The 12,965-nt window shown below is 48.8% G+C and overlaps 1 protein-coding gene across 1 annotated transcript in view; it reads right to left on the reverse strand.

Moving 5' to 3' along the window:
• Positions 1-6,343: 6,343 nt before the first annotated feature.
• The window catches only part of FBXL15 (F-box and leucine rich repeat protein 15), a gene marked incomplete at its 3' end in the record, with an annotated part of 30,994 nt that continues 24,372 nt past the window's right edge, over positions 6,344-12,965 (reverse strand). Inside the window, exon 4 of the mRNA XM_084633237.1 lies at positions 6,344-6,515. Coding sequence (XP_084489363.1) covers positions 6,488-6,515 — 28 coding nt within the window. The remainder of the gene's footprint in view (positions 6,516-12,965) is intronic.

Consider the following 12,965-nt stretch of genomic DNA (forward strand, 5'->3'; position numbering starts at 1 on the left):
AAATCTCTTTGTAACTCTCTTCGCAGTTAGCTTTGGACATGGGCAGCAGGTGAAAACCCGCTTCAGGGACGCTAGCCCCCTGGTCCTGCCCCTTTCACTCCCCTTCACCTCCCTGGGTCCAGGCCCCCTTCCCACTATGGCTGGAGGAGCCCTGACTGAACTGCCTTGACCCCCAGGCTGGCCCAAGCACTGGGCCGAGCTGCTCTGGGCCACCAGGTGGCCAGAGCCCCAAGCTGCTCCAGACCACCCCAGGCTGCCAGGCGCCCCGAGCCTCATGCCACTTTGGGCTGCCAGCTGGCCCAAGCCCCGAGTTCTGGGCCACCAGCTGGAGCTGAGCCCCCACAGGCTTCCAGGGAGAGAACGGTAAGGAGGGACATAGAGGGCAGGGGAGGTCTTGGGGGGCTGGAAGGGTGGGATGAGGAGGGATGCGGTGAATGGCGGGGACTGCTGGAGAAGGTGGGTGGAGTGGAGAAGAGGAGGGACAGATTCACCAGGCAGCAGTGGGTAGTGGGGGTCTCTGAGAAGGGGCGGAGCAGGGAGGGAAAGGGGCGGACTGCAGGCGGGGCCACCATGCTGCAGGCTTAGCCTCCCCTGGCCTATTATACCCATCGCCCATTGCTTCGGACTTAACTGTCTTGAGTAATTTTGTATCAGCTGAAAATATTGCCACCTCACTGTTCACCCCTTTTTCTAGCTTATTTATGACTATGTTGAATAGCACTATCCCCTGGGGGGCACCACTATTTCTCTCTCTCCACTGTGAAAACTGACCATTTAGTCCTATCCTTTGTTTCCGATCTTTTAATCAGTTACTGATCCATGAGAGGACCTTCCCTCTTATCGCATGACAGCTTAGTTTGCTGAAGAGCCTTTGACGTGGGACCTTGTCAAAGGCTTTCTGAAAGTCCAAGTACATTATATCAACTGGATCACCCTTGTCCACATGCACGTTGACTCCTTCAAAATATTCTAATAGATTGGTGAGCATGATTTCCCTTTATAAAAGCCATCTTGACTCTTCCCCAACAAATCGTGTTCATCTATGTGTCTGATAATTCTGTTTTTTGCTGTAGTTTACTGTAGCCTCTCCCCTTGTGGGCTCCAGGACTAGCTGCTCCAAGAAGAAGTCATTAATGGTGTCTAGAAATATTATCTCTGCATCCTGTTTTGAGGTGACATATACACAGTCAATATGGGGAGAGTTGAAATCCCCCATTACTACTGGGTTTTCTGTTTTTGTAGCCTCTCCCTGAGCATTTCACAATCACCATCACAGTCGTGGTCGGTAGTATATCCCTACTGCCATACTTTTATTATTCAAGCATGGAATTTCTATCCATAGAGAAATTGATTCATTTAAGATTTTTATTATATTTGACTCCATGCTTTCTTTCACATACAGTGGGCTACTCCCCACCAGCGTGACCTACTCTCATTCCTATATATTTTGTACCTTAGGATTGCTGTGTCCCATTGATTATCATCCTTTCACCAGGTTTCTGTGATGTCTATTATATCAATATCCTCCTTTAACAGCAGGCACTCAAGTCCACCCATCTTAGTATTTAGCATTTATGTACAAGCACTTACACAATTTGTCAATATTTAGCTGTCTGCCTTCATGTGATGTAATTGAATGGGACTCCTTTTCATTTGATTGTTTCTCTTCAGCGCCTACCTGTATTTTACCAACTTCTGTCCTCTCCCCTTTATTAGGTTATACAGTACCCCCTTTAATAAATCTTCCCCTAAGGTATGTCCATGTCCAAGCCATGTGCTCTTCTGCACCTATCGGCTTCCCCCAGCCCTTAGTTTAAAAACTCATCCACAACCTTTTTAATTTTGCATACCAGCAATCTGATTTGGTTTTGGTGTAGGTGGAGACCATCGTGCCTATGCCGTCTCTTCCTTTCCCAAAAGATTCCCCAGTTCCTAATAAACCTAAATCCCTTCTCCCAACACCACAAGGCATTGAGACCCTGCAGTTCTGCCTGGCCCTGTGCGTGGAACTGGAAGCATTTCAGACATCCTCTAAGTGGGTGGGAATAAATGCCACCCTCTTGGGCAGGTTCAGTGGTGACTGACCCACTTAGGCATTCCCATTTCCCCTAAGTCAGGACACAGAATCTCACCGTCTTCCAGTGCTACTGACATGCCCCTGTTCTAGAACACTTCTCTCCCTGGGACCCTGTAACCCAGCATTTCTCAACCTTTTTGATATTGGGGCCAGCTTGCTGCCTTCCTAACCTGTGTCTGGGAGATCTCCAGGGCCGGCGCCAGTCACGGACAGTTGAGAAACACTGCTGTACCCTATTTCCAGTGATGGGCTAGTGTCACCCTGTGTGGCTGGGGATTAAGAGCCATTGCTGAAGGATGCCGTGGGTCACTTACACAGTTTGTTTGCTTCAGGCACCGTCTTCAGCTCAGCTAGCAAACTAGACTCTTCAGGCCCCAGTGAGAGGGACCCACCCCGGAACCCTGGGAGAGGGGTCAGAATCCAGCCCAGCTCGGAGTCCAAACTCCACAGCTGGCCTTTATCTTTGCGGTACAGCAAACCAGAATCTAGGTTTGGGAGTCGTAAAAATTGGTTCTGAATTTCACAACTCATAGAATCATAGGCCAGGAAGGGACTTCGAGGGGGCATTTAGTCCCGTCGCCTCTATAGTCAGCGTCTAGCCAGTTTCAGTGCCTCGTACGCTAGAAAAGCACTGCGATGTTTGGGTGGCAGTGGAAGGAAAGATGTGTAGAGAGGGGCTGTTAATTCTCATCAACACATTGCTATTGATTTTGGGGTTTTATAAAACTGTTCTTAGAGAAACTAAATGTGGAGCTTGAATTGGCCTTATAGGGAACCTGTAAGCTTCCAGCCCACTGCTGAGCACCGTCCCCAAAACCTTCCGAAAATTACACCCACTGTGCCATACGTGCCCCTCCCTCCTGCTCTCCCTCCTCCTTCCTGACACATAACTATGGAGACCTGTGCTCTGGGTTGTTGCAGCTGGGAGATTATTTGGTAACTCGGAGGTTTAGTTCCCATCTGAAGCATCTGCTGCTGGTTCTGGGTTGCAGGGAGCTGAATTTGCTACCAGTGGCCCTAAATTCACCTTTCCACTCTTTGTTTTGTTAGCATCACGAGAGGAGTATGCAAGGAGCGCAGGCCTCGTTCCCTCCCCCCGTGGAGTTCTCTGGGAGTCCACACCCCCACGGGTCCTCAGCAGGATGGATCCTGCCACCCGGCTTGCAGAGCTGTTTCTGTGGCCTCGGAGTGACATCTAGTGCTCAGCTGCTGTATTGCTCTCAATCAGCACTATCTTCAGATATCAAGGGGTAGCCGTGTTAGTCTGTATCCACAAAAACAACAAGGAGTCCGGTGGCACCTTAAAGACTAACAGATTTATTTGAGCATAAGCTTTTGTGGGTAAAAACTTTACTTCTTCAGATGCATGGAGTGAAAGTTACAGATGCAGACATAAATATACTGACACATGAAGAGAAGGGAGTTACCTCAGAAGTGGAGAACCCGTGTTGACAGGGCGAATTCGATTAGGGTGGATGTAGGCCACTCCCAACAATAGATGAGGAGGTGTCATTTTATTCCAGGAGAGACAAAGCTGCTTCTGTAGTGAGCCAGCCACTCCCAGTCCCTATTCAAGCCCAAATTAATGGTGTTAAATTTGCAAATGAATTTTAGTTCTGCTGTTTCTCTTTGAAGTCTGTTTCTGAAGGTTTTTTGTTCAAGTATAGCTACTTTCAAATCTGTTATAGAATGTCCAGGAAGATTGAAGTGTTCTCCCCCTGGCTTTTGTGTGTTACCGTTCCTGATGTCCGATTTGTGTCCATTTATTCTTTTACATAGGGACTGTCCGGTTTGGCCAATGTACGTGGCAGAGGGGTACTGCTGGCACATGATGGCATATGTAACATTAATAGACATGCAGGTGAATGAGCCTCTGACAGTGTAGCTGATGTGGTTGGGTCCTCTGATGGTGTCACTAGAGTAGATATGGGGACAGAGTAGGCAACGAGGCTTGCTACAGGGATTGGTTCCTGGGTTAGTGTTTCTGTGGTGTGGTGTGTGGTTGCTGGTGAGTATTCGCTTCAGGTTGGGGGGCTGTCTGTAAGCGAGGACTGGCCTGTCTCCCAAGGTCTGTGAGAGTGAGGGATCGTTTTCCAGGATAGGTTGTAGATCATTGATAATGAGCTGGAGAGGTTTTAGCTGGGGGCTGTACGTGATGGCCAGTGGCGTTCCGTTATTTTCCTTGTGGGGCCTGTCCTGTAGCAGGTGATTTCTGGATACAGACTGCAGCAGAGGTCAGATTGCAGCAAACCTTTTTCCTCCACTAGTGGCAGACTTTAGCTGGACTGTGGAAGTTCCGCCTGCTGTCCAGACACCAGGGCAAAGACTCTGTCTCACACCCCAACCAAGCAGCCAGCCTGAAACTGGAGGGTTGGAGCACTCCCTTGGCCGGAAGCCTTGAGGGAAAGGAGATTTGGCTTGTGGCTGCCCAGACTTCCAAGGAAATCAAACCCTATGCAGATGATCAAATCCTTGTTGGGAGACTCAGAGGATACAGTGTGTTCTTTTGCATTTCACTAGCCCTGCATTGCTAAAGATGCCACATTAATAGTCCTTGGAGGAAACTCACAAAACAGAAGGGGCAGCACAATCTTCCCTAATGTGACTTGAGAGGCCAGTTCAGTCTCCAGCCAGGCCTGCCTGCCTACCCCGGGGCTGATGAACAGCAGTGATGGGTTTGGAGATGTGGACACTCAGAGATGGGATTAAACCTGATCGTTGTCAGACGGTGATAATTTATGGCCACTACCTACCAGAGCTGGGTTTGGACTAGCGACCTACAGATGAAAGGCTTTGGATCCTATCCCGCATTCCTCACACCACTTGATGCCCTGTCTCGGTGCATCAGTCAAATCCTCCAACCCCAGGGCAACCAAGAGAAGGCATGAAGCCAGACTACACCTTGTGTCCTTTCCCCATATTCCAGGAATACAGTCCATGAATATGGAGAAAGGACACAGGTTCTTTAGCACCTTAAAAAGGCCACTAATGTCACTGTCTCAAAATAGGGAATATTTAGGCCAAAAAACAAAGACCATCTACATCAAGAAACCACAAATTACCTGGAGCCTAGGGCTGGGTGCATATCTTATTTATCAAAATGCTGAGCATGCAGATTCCCTATCTCAGCTCAGCGTTTCTTTCCGTTTCCCATGTCTTGAGATGAGGCACTTTGGTGGGTGGATTGACAAGTGGCCTAGCTGTAATGATGATAATACCTAGCTCTTATCTACTCGATCTCAAAGCACTCTACAAAGATGCTCCATGCCGTTATCGCTGTCATGGGGTACTGGCCTTTTAAGGGCAGAGGAGGTGGAGAAGCCAGTGACATGTGCCCAGGGAAGTGAGTGAAGCAATCACTAGTAGAGAGGAAGTTGGTCCTGGAGAGTAATCAGTGTCTGGGAGAGGGAAGGTGTGCGTCCAGCCCAGACCACTGTCCTGTAAGAGGGGACAAAGGAGCCATGTGGAGTGGGTGGGGCAAGACTCCCCTCTTTCCCAGCCAGTGCAGACTGGTGTTCAGGGTTATGAGAGCCACCTGGGGGAGGATCAAGAGACTGACTAGTTGCCTGGGTATGTGACACAAAAGGAGGCTCCAAGCAGTGTCAGGAGGAGAACTGTTGGAGGCGTGGCTGAGAGGGAGAACCCAGCTATCATGTTGTCCCAAGCAACTGTGAAACTCCTGTACCTTGGGGCAGTTTCCAGGCTGTGAAGGCCAGGACTGGAAACAATCCCAAGGAAGACTTGGAGACCCTAAATTTCAGGGGTGAGATCTGAGCTGGGGAATCCAGGACTTAAAGCCACAGTCCCAAGAAGCACTGTGAATCCTAAACAAGAGGGGTGAGTGGAAAGGGGCCTTTGTGACGTTCCCCCTCTGGTGTTATCTGGACCGGTGGTCTTTGACTCTGTCAGTCCTTGACTCTGGGAGCCAGCCTTACCCTGCTCTGCTGTGAGAACCCCCACTCCTGGGCTGTTCACGCACAGCCTCTGGCACGTAAGCTGCTCCTTGGATTGTGCAACTGAATGACACTAGCCAATATCTCCGATGCCAGACACAACCCTAGGAACCTCCATCTTGCAGTGTCCAGTTATGCCTGCGGAACACTGCAAGCTTATATGAGTTCGTCAATTTAACAAAGAAATTGATATGTACCAGGCTTGTTATCCCCAGGGGAATCTCTGACACGCTTCAAACAAAATGCACTGCTTCAGGTAGAATAAACAGATTTATTAACTACAAAGATAAATTTTAAGTGATTATAAGTCACAGCACAACAAGTCAGATTTGGTCAAATGAAATAAAAGCAAAACTGCGCTGATCTTAACTCTTTCAATGCCCTTACAAACTTAGATGCTTCTCACCACAGGCTGGCTAGTGGCTCTTCAGCCAGACTCTCCCCATTGATCAGCACTTCAGTCGCTTGGTGTGGTGTCTGTAGATCTAGGTGGAAGAGAGAGGAAGAGCATGGCAAATGTCTCTCCCTTTTATCATGTTCTTTCTTCCCTCTTGGCTTTGCACACACCTCCTTTCAGAGTAAGATGAACATTACCTCATCACAGTCCCAAACTGGCCAAAGGAGAGTCCAACAGATCCATTTGTTGCTGCCTAGGCCAGTGTCTTTTGCTCCGGTGAGGCTGCGCTGGGTTTGTCCCATACCTGCCCTGATGAAGTGTGAACTGCCTCTCTGCTCTTGGAGAGTTTTTGCCTGGGCTTATTTTAAGCCATGAGAATACTTTTTCAGCCTCATAACTATGAAAATATAACCTATAACATTACTGTAACAACAATGCTTAATGTAACATGAGCCTTCCAAAGACACCCAACACGACAAACTTTGCATTGGATACCACACAATCATTTTACAAGGATGAACATGGGGGTGCTGGGTGTTCCCCCAAGGTACAGAGCATCACAGCCTTTAAGGGAACTGAATGACAGGTAATAAATTAGACCCCAGGAGAGGGGGAATATTGTTTCAAAGACCTTGGCTGTGACTGGATTATTTCCAGGAACCTGAAGGGAAGTTGGGGCAGGGGCGTGCAGTGGCATGCTATACTGTGAGGGGGTGTGCTCAGAGACTGGTACCTGTCTACAATCCCCCATTTTACAGATGGGGAAACTGAGGCACAGAGAGGTGGGCTAACTTGCCCAAGGTGACCCAGTAGGTCTGTGGCAGAGCCAGGAATAAAATCCAGGTCTCCTGTGTCCCAGTCCAGGGCCAAAACCTTTTAATTAGATAGTCATCTCACACCTGAACAAAGAGAATTTAGACCTTATACTAGGCTGAAGACAGGGAGTTTGGATCCTCAACATTCTAGTTTTGGCTGTTCCTATTGCATAGACAAGGGATCCACTGTGAAATTCAGAAGCACATTTAGGGAGACCCTGTTGTGCCTCTGAATTTTAAGTTCTGAAACTTCAACAGAAGTTTAGGGAAGGGGTTGGATTTTGGTTTGGGTCACTTGCTACAGAGAGCAATTAATCCTGAGTGGGCGACTTTGCCAACTAATTCCAAGAGAAGAGGCCACACCAAAATCATACTCCCAACATGCAATTGACAAGTGTGCAATAGACAACAGATTTAAAAAGAATCCAAAATAGTTTTAGCCTGACCTGGAAGGGTATCACACATGTGCCCTGGAATATGATCCGGGGGTGGGGGAGGAAGAACGGGGGACAATGACATTCCAACATCATAGTGCCTTATGGATAGGCCCTGTGTCCATAAATACACATGAGAAGAATCAGCAGTTCTGAGCCCACAGATTTCAACTGCCACAGGACAATGAACTGTCCGTAGGTGGCAGTGTATTGCCCAAAGCTGGAAATGCTCCTAGCAAGCTCCCAAATCACACTAAGTAGGAGGAGAATGTGTTGCAAGGGTCATAGGCAATGCCTCTAGAGCATTCATGCTACTACATTCTGCAAGAGCTGCAGAGGTTTACAAGAGCTGCCCGGCACAACAGTAATACTCCCACCCAGAGGTCAAGGGGAGATCCATGCCCACAGGGACAACTTCCCAGATATTTTGGAGATTAAAAAACTCCTGTCTGTGCTGCAGCTTTTGTACCGTCTGCCAAAAAGCTGTTGCTTGACTTGCTGCATTACCCCTTCGACTTCCTCCAAATAGCTGTTTTTTCCTCTGTCTTCAGTGGCACAAACACATCACTCCCCCAGAATAGTCTCCCACCCAGCAGGGCAAAGGGCCCCATTCCCTTTTGGAAAGGAGTCTCTGTGATCACTACATCCCGATCCTCAAAAGATATTTAGGCTCCTAATATCCACTGATTTCAGTGGACGTCAGGACCCTACATACCTTTGAGGATGTGGGTCTACTATCGAGTGGTTGGAGTGATTCATCAGTGCTCCCGGATCCCTGTATTTTCCACCACCCTGAAAGGACCCACATTGCATAGTTACCCTCTCACTGCTTGAGAGCGGCACAAAAGTGACACAAAATGCTCCCTTCCCAACCCGGAGGCTCTGCACCCAGCCCAAGAACACTGGCCCTTTTTGTTCAATGTGTTGTCAGCAATGGGACTGAAAAAGTCATCTTCTTTCTCAAACTATTTGTTTCCTGTGTGTCTTTGAGATATACTGAGGGGCCTCGGCATCAAAACACCAGGTTTCCATTCCTGGCTCTGTGCCAGTGATGTCGCCTCTCTGAGCATCGGTTTCCCCATATGTGAAATGAGGATAAAGATCTCTACCTAACATGGGTCTTTACAGTTGGTAAAGCACTTTGAGACTCTTGAGTGAATGGTGCTAGAAAAGTGCTAATATTTATTCCTGCATTGTGGTGGTGATTCTTGGATTAACTGCTCACTTTACTGACATGAACATTTTTTTACACCTGTGAGCACTCGGAAGCTCATGCAGCTACAGTTTGAGGGATAAACGGTCTGCTGTAGGCAACTGCAGAAGCGCAGGCTAAGTTCAGATGTAGTGATACATTAAGGGGGCCTGAAAAAGCCCAGAGAGATACCCATGTAACCAGGGAAGGGCCAGAAGACTCTGAGAAGTCCAGTAGTGACCTCTCTGAGTAGGTCAAATTAGCTGTGCAACTCTCAGGTGGAGTTTGCGGGGCTGACAGTTAGAAATATCTCTAGGAGTGGAAAGTGAGCATATTTCTTCTGGAAGTCACTGAGGAAATAAAAGACCATGGCAATGTCATTTTTCAGAGGGAGAGTAGGTCACATTGTAGGGAGAGTGGTCACTTTGGATAAGCTATTACCAGCAGGAGAGTGAGTTTGTGTGTGTGGTTTTTGGAAAGGGGGGTGTGTGTGTGAGAAAACCTGGATTTGTGCTGGAAATGGCCCAACTTGATTATCATACACATTGTAAGGAGAGTGATCACTTTACATAAGCTATTACCAGCAGGAGAGTGGGGTGGGAGGAGGTATTGTTTCATGGTCTCTGTGTATATAATGTCTTCTGCAGTTTCCACTGCATGCATCCGATGAAGTAAGCTGTAGCTCACGAAAGCTTATGCTCAAATAAATTGGTTAGTCTCTAAGGTGCCACAAGTCCTCCTTTTCTTTTTTGAGAGCATCACTCACTTTAAGATGCCTGCTTTCTACATCACACCACTAGAGGGCTCCAGGGTTCTGTTCTCTCTCACTGTCCTGCAGCAAAACCAGCAACTTGAAATGTTTCCTGTAAAACTGAAACTGAAGAGGGGCTGAATCCTCCTCTGAATGCACAAGATGGCATTCTGTTAATACGTTTCAGAGTAACAGCCGTGTTAGTCTGTATCTGCAAAAAGAAAAGGAGGACTTGTGGCACCTTAGAGACTAACAAATGTATTTGAGCAGAAGCTTCAAATAAATTTGTAGTCTGTAAGGTGCCACAAGTCCTCCTTTTCTTTTTGTTCTGTAAATAGGAGCAGTATGCCCACCATTCATACGGAAATGCAAAGCTACTCCAAATTCAGGGCTGTTCTCATTTGGTGAGTAACTGGAGAATGAGCCCCATTTTTGCTTGAAAATATATTTTTAGAGCAAAACTAGGCCCATTTTATAGTGACACTGAACCTGTTGCCAAGCAAAAAAATGGGCCCATAGAAGAGCAAAGATGGCTCTCGTTGAACAGGTGAATTGGTCTGGTGATGACTACAGCAGTGAGAAGACATGATCTCCGTATGCTGGTATTTGAAGAGTGTCAATACCAAGGTGAGAGAGGAAATACTTAGGCTGGTCTCAGGGACACATATCAGAGAGTAATGGGATTAACTCAGGAGAGGAGACATGGAGGCTAAATGTCAACCAAGACTACCTGGCAGTGAGCTCTGTTAGGCTAGGGAAGGGAAATAGCAGAAGCCCATCTCTGGAGACATCCCAAACCAGACTGGAGAAAGGTGTGGCAAATACACTGAAGAGAACAATCCTGCACTCAGCCCCGGTGGGGCAGCACTACATGGAGCAGAATAAGCTTTTCTCTGGGTCTGAATTAAATTCTAACACAAACACGACTTTGTGTTACAGTGAAGGCTGCTGAAGAACAATCACCACCTCCCCACATGCTAAAATAGCAGGAAATGCATAAGTCTGTCAAACCCACTGCACAACAACCACCAAATAACAACGCAGAGAAAGAACAATCTTCATCTGGCCCCATTCAATACATGGTCAAAATCCATCACACTCATGAGCAAACAGGTCTCCCACTGTGACGAAGTGGGAATGTTCTTAATGTCTCCTTTGAATACTGTGTGTGCCTCAGTTTCCCCAATGTGTTACTCAAGTATTTAGGTGGTGGGCTAAGCATGTGTGATCATTGCAGAAACCCCTAGAGGGCATGTGTGACTGCTGCCTGGCTGCCTGGGACAGTGAACAACCGACACTGTAGCCTGGCAACCGATGGCTAGGTCCCCTCCGCTGCAAGAATCAGCAGGAGGTGTTGCTGCAGACCAGGTGACCTGCTGGCCCAGGAAAGAGATAAAGGAATGAGGAGGGGCAACCCACATGTCTGGGGTCAGGCAAATGGAATTGGTCAGTCTCGTGTTGGGATTCAGAGATGGGAGTTCAGGGCACCAGGCCCTGAATCCCCCAAGATAGACTTTATTGAATGATCCCGCTTTCTGTACTAGCAAGCTCTGTCCTATGCTGTGTTCCTGTTGACTAATAAACCCTTCTGTTTTACAACACTGGCTGAGAGTCACTGCTGGCTGCGGAGTTAGGGTGCAGGGCCCCTCCTGGGGTCCCGTCCATGTGTCCCCACTCTGGGAAATGCACGGTGAGAACGGGGGAGTTGAACACTCCAAGGTCAGACCCAGGAAGGCCTTAGCCAAAAAGGCTTCTTGCCCTGATGATAAGGGGAAGTAGTGATAAGGAGAGGGCTGTAGCAGAGTTAAGGTGCTGCTTTCGTGGCGGGGCTTGAATATTTAGATTTCCTGAAGCCTCTGCTTCAAGTCTCAGCAAGGTCTCCTCGCTCCTTCCTTCTTCCAAACTAGATTGTCCTGAGCACCAGACTGATTAATATGTGAATTTCTTAAATGGGTGAGTCTCTAAAAACTATGGGTATTACAAGTGTTCCATCTTTTTTCTTAAGAGCCAACCATGTCCTTGGTTAAAACTTCCCCTTCCATTCTATGGTTGTGCAGTGTATTGTGCATCTTGCTGTTCCTCTCCCTCCCCCCCACACCCCAGAAGTGGGTGCATTTCAGTTGTCTTAGGTACAGAGCTCTATTGGGACCCGACAGGACGAAACCCACTATAGAAATGTGAAATCTGTGGGAGGGTGTTCAAACTTTTATTTCTATTCCAAAATAAGACAAAACAGCAGAAGAAGCAGGGCAAGACAGTGCCATATAGTTCAGGAAATACGGAGAACATACTGATTCATGTAGCGAGCAGCAGTCGAAGAATTCAAAGACATAGGGGGAACGTGTTCACACTACGCCAGGGAGGAACGTACATACGTGAGAATGAAAAGAAAAAGTGGGACTGGGTAGGTTCTGGTCTCACGCCAGTGTATATGTGGAAGAATTCCATTGACCTGAGCGGCATTCTCCTGGCACAGCTGAGAGCAGACTCTGGATAGCTCCCCTATAGCTGAGGAGTTGGAGAATATAAACTGTGGCATGGCTGCTTGGGGACTTTTATGAAACAGTCCAATGGCCTGATGCCATGGAGATACCTCCACCCTGCTGATGTAATCAGGGGTCCCAGGCCTGGGGGATGGTGAGGCAGGCACGGGGGCTGGGGCAGACAGGAGCAGGGGATGCACAGGGGTTGGAGGGCATGGGGGTTGTGGGGCAGGGGTAGCCCCATTCGGGGCAAGGATGGGAGTTTAGGGCTGCCAGGTGTCCAATTTTCAACTGGAACACCCGGTCAAAAAGAGACCCTGGTGGCTCCAGTCAGCACTGCTGACCAGGCCACTAAAAGTCTGGTAGGTGGCACAGCGGGGCTAAAGCAGGCTCCCTGGAAGCAGCCAGCATGTCCGGCTCCTAGGCGCAGGGGCAGCCACAGGGACTCTGCGTGATGCCCTGAGCACCGGCTCCACAGCTCCCATTGACCAGGAACTGCAGCCAATGCAAGTTACGGGGGTGGCACCTGCAGGCACAGGCAGTGCACAGAGCCCTCTGGCCCCTCCACCTAGGAGCTGCTTCTGGGAAATGCTGCTTCCAGGAGATGCCTGAGGTAAGCTCCACATGGAGCCCGCACACGCTGCCCCAGCCCTGAGCCCCCTCCTGCACCCAAAGTTGCACACAGAGGCCGCACCACACACCCAAAGCCCCTGCCCCAGCCCTTAGCCCCCTCCCACACACAAATTCCCCTCTGGAGCCCACACCCCCTGCTGCACCCTAACCCCCTGCCCCAGCCCCCTCCTGCACTCCAAACCCCGCATCCCCAGCCCCACTCCGGAGCCCTCACCCCCTCCCAACCTCCT

The sequence above is a fragment of the Lepidochelys olivacea genome, assembly GCF_965140295.1.
Source record: "Lepidochelys olivacea isolate rLepOli2 genome assembly, chromosome: 7".
In the NCBI taxonomy this organism is placed as follows: domain Eukaryota; kingdom Metazoa; phylum Chordata; order Testudines; family Cheloniidae; genus Lepidochelys; species Lepidochelys olivacea.